Here is a 2719-nt window from a genome sequence, read left to right on the forward strand (position 1 = left end):
TTTCAAGCTTGGTGTAGAGCTTGTGATGTAGAGTTAAAAGTGGTAGTGACAAAAACTTGTAACTTTGTGAAGTTAGTGGAACTTGATGCTTAGCTAAGAATTGAACGTAATCTCTCTGATAGAGACAAATTGATACAAATCTTGTGTCTTAGATGCATTATATTTCTCTTTTGTTTTAAAGTGATCTAGAGTTTGAATTTGATCTTATTTAAAAACTCTTAGTTTTGCCAAATTTGTCTTTATTGTCTGAACTTGCATTTGCAAAAATCTATTATTTGTCTTACAAAATTATATTTCAGACGTTGATCTGGTTTTCTTGAAAAAGGCTTTAAAAATTCTTAATATCATAATTCAACTCTCTTTTTTGTGTATTTACTTTTATAAAAATTATAAATAAATATAAGAGCAATTAAACCAAATATGGAATGCTGAGCTCGTTTTGCCTTGAACGAAGAAAACTTAAGTGTATGTAAAAGATAATGTGCAAGTTTCCTTAAGGTGTTGGACAAAAAGGATAACACATTGGATGCTAGATATTTTCATAAAAGCATTGGATGCATATTCAATTACTTAGTGCACTGGACGTTATTTCTTATGAAAGCACTAGATGAAAATCCACTTGTGCATGTTGGGTGTAAGCACATTTAAGACGTTTTTTTGCATCTAAGTTTAGGACGTTATACTTTTATATATACTTGTGGGATGCATGTAATAACCTACATACCTCATTAAAACTCATCAATTCATCAAACTTTAATATCTTAGTTATCATCAAAACTATACTATTTTTTTGGGATTAGACATCTTCCATGCCTTTGGTTTGATTCCAAAGAATTTGAGTTTATTCTAGTTGTAGTAAAAAATGGGACAATAAATTGTAGTAGAGATGGATACAAAAGCTATGGATGAACAATTATATGAAAATGACAAAACATGTAATTTGACTAATTTGAAATATGTCCAACAACCATATGCAGCTAGCTCCAAGGTCTATATACGGATCCATATTCAAAGGAGTTCATTGCAAGAAAGGATAAAGATAGAAAATTCTAGCTTCTCAAAGAGAAAAATCTTAACTTCTAAATTGAATCTTTTTCGGCCAAAACACTTTAGAATTGGAGCTCACCTTCGACCCTAAATATATGTTTGTATTATCGTAAATAGATGTCACTAGCAATTTACACTTTCAAGAACATATTTGACATTTTTAGTTTTAAAGACTAATGTAACATCACCTTCTAATTTCTAGAATTAAAATATCTATTTACTCGTTACAAAAGTTAATAAATTTATTATATATAATACTTTATAATTAAATAATAGTATGGTCTTGAGAAAAACCAACCCAGAGATGGTTGTTAGTGATTTGATGTTGAATGGAGAAGGAAAATGGAACGAAACACTCATTGAGGAAATACTAGACCTAGAAGATACGATGGTCATGTTTAGCATGCCACTTGCTAATCTCCAGGAGGAAGATGTGAGAATATGGAGACATAATAGGAATGACAAGTATTCAGTCAAATTAACTTATCATAACCTTAGGGAGAATATCTTGGATACTTGTTAGCTTCATGTCCCAGGTGATTGGGGATTGATATGGAAAGCACAAATTCCTCCAAAGGTCAAGAACTTTGCTTGGATGGCATGTAGGGATTGCCTCCCTACAAGATTCAAGCTTCAAATGAGAGATATAGTTTGTCCTAGTTTATATATTTTCTGTGAAAACAATATCGAGAATTGCTAGCATGTGCTCATTGGGTATGAATTTGTGGAATCATGTTGGATGGAAAGCCCTTACTGGAACATTATTGATAACATTAGTGACAATGTTGAGAGCTTCACAGAATTGTTCTTTGCAACGTCTAGTAAACTGGTGGAGCAGGCTTTCAATATGTTTATCATGGCACTTTGGAGCATATGGAATAGTAAGAATGCCAAGTTTTGGGAGGAGAAGAACTAGATTGCTACTCATGTTCACTTTCAAGCAAAAAGGTTCTGCAAAAATGGCAAAGTGTTTGCCAGAAAGGGAGAAATATCGATAGGACAACCTCTGATAGTGATCTTGAAGAATGGAAACCACCTGGGCCAGGGTTTGTGAAGTGCAACATTGATGTTGCTTATTTCCAGGAGCAACAATGGTGGGGGAAAGGAATGTGCATTCAGGACGATAAAGGTTGGTTTGTGAGAGCTACAATGAATATTAGACATGGAATGCCTGAGGTTCACGAGGGAGAAGCACTAGTCTTACTACAAACTCTGACATGGTTGAAGAATATGGACTACCAATATGTTGAAGTGGAGTCTGACTGCAAAAGACTCACTGATAGTCTTGATCGCAACATAATGGATGATTCTGAGTTTGGGATGATTTTAAATAAGTGTAAAAGGATCTTAATGTCTTTTCCAAACCATAAGGTTAGTTTGATAAGGAAACAAGCAAATTGCATTGCCCATTCACTTGCAAGGGCATCAAAGTTATATGTTGGTCCATGGTCCATGATCCATTGATCAAGTTCCTGATGGGATTGTTCAACAGATAATTAATGAAATGAAATAAGTCTTTTGTGTTAAAAAAATAGATAATAGTAGAAATATCTATATCCTAATGTCCATTAATAAAAAATTACCTTAGAAATAACTTTTAAAGTAACTATGCAAAAGTCGATATATAAGATGATATTTTAAGATTCTATTTTCTAGTTGTGTGGTCAAAATC

At 33.0% G+C, this 2719-nt stretch overlaps 1 protein-coding gene across 1 annotated transcript; it reads left to right on the forward strand.

Moving 5' to 3' along the window:
- The first annotated feature begins 1351 nt into the window (after positions 1-1351).
- LOC102660201 (uncharacterized) lies at positions 1352-2511 on the forward strand. Its single transcript, XM_006603191.1, has 2 exons — positions 1352-1480; positions 1996-2511. The coding sequence occupies exons 1-2, from the start codon at positions 1352-1354 to the stop codon at positions 2509-2511; spliced, it is 645 nt and encodes a 214-aa protein (XP_006603254.1).
- Positions 2512-2719: the final 208 nt, after the last annotated feature.

This window comes from Glycine max, chromosome 18 (assembly GCF_000004515.6).
Source record: "Glycine max cultivar Williams 82 chromosome 18, Glycine_max_v4.0, whole genome shotgun sequence".
Lineage (NCBI taxonomy): Eukaryota > Viridiplantae > Streptophyta > Magnoliopsida > Fabales > Fabaceae > Glycine > Glycine max.

Coding starts and splice junctions, on each gene's coding strand:
- LOC102660201 (XM_006603191.1), top strand. CDS start 1,352: ATGGTTGTTAGTGATTTGATGTTGAATGGAGAAGGAAAATGGAACGAA. Junction 1,481..1,995: donor CTAATCTCCAGGAGGAAGAT/GTGAGAATATGG, acceptor TCAAGCAAAAAG/GTTCTGCAAAAATGGCAAAG.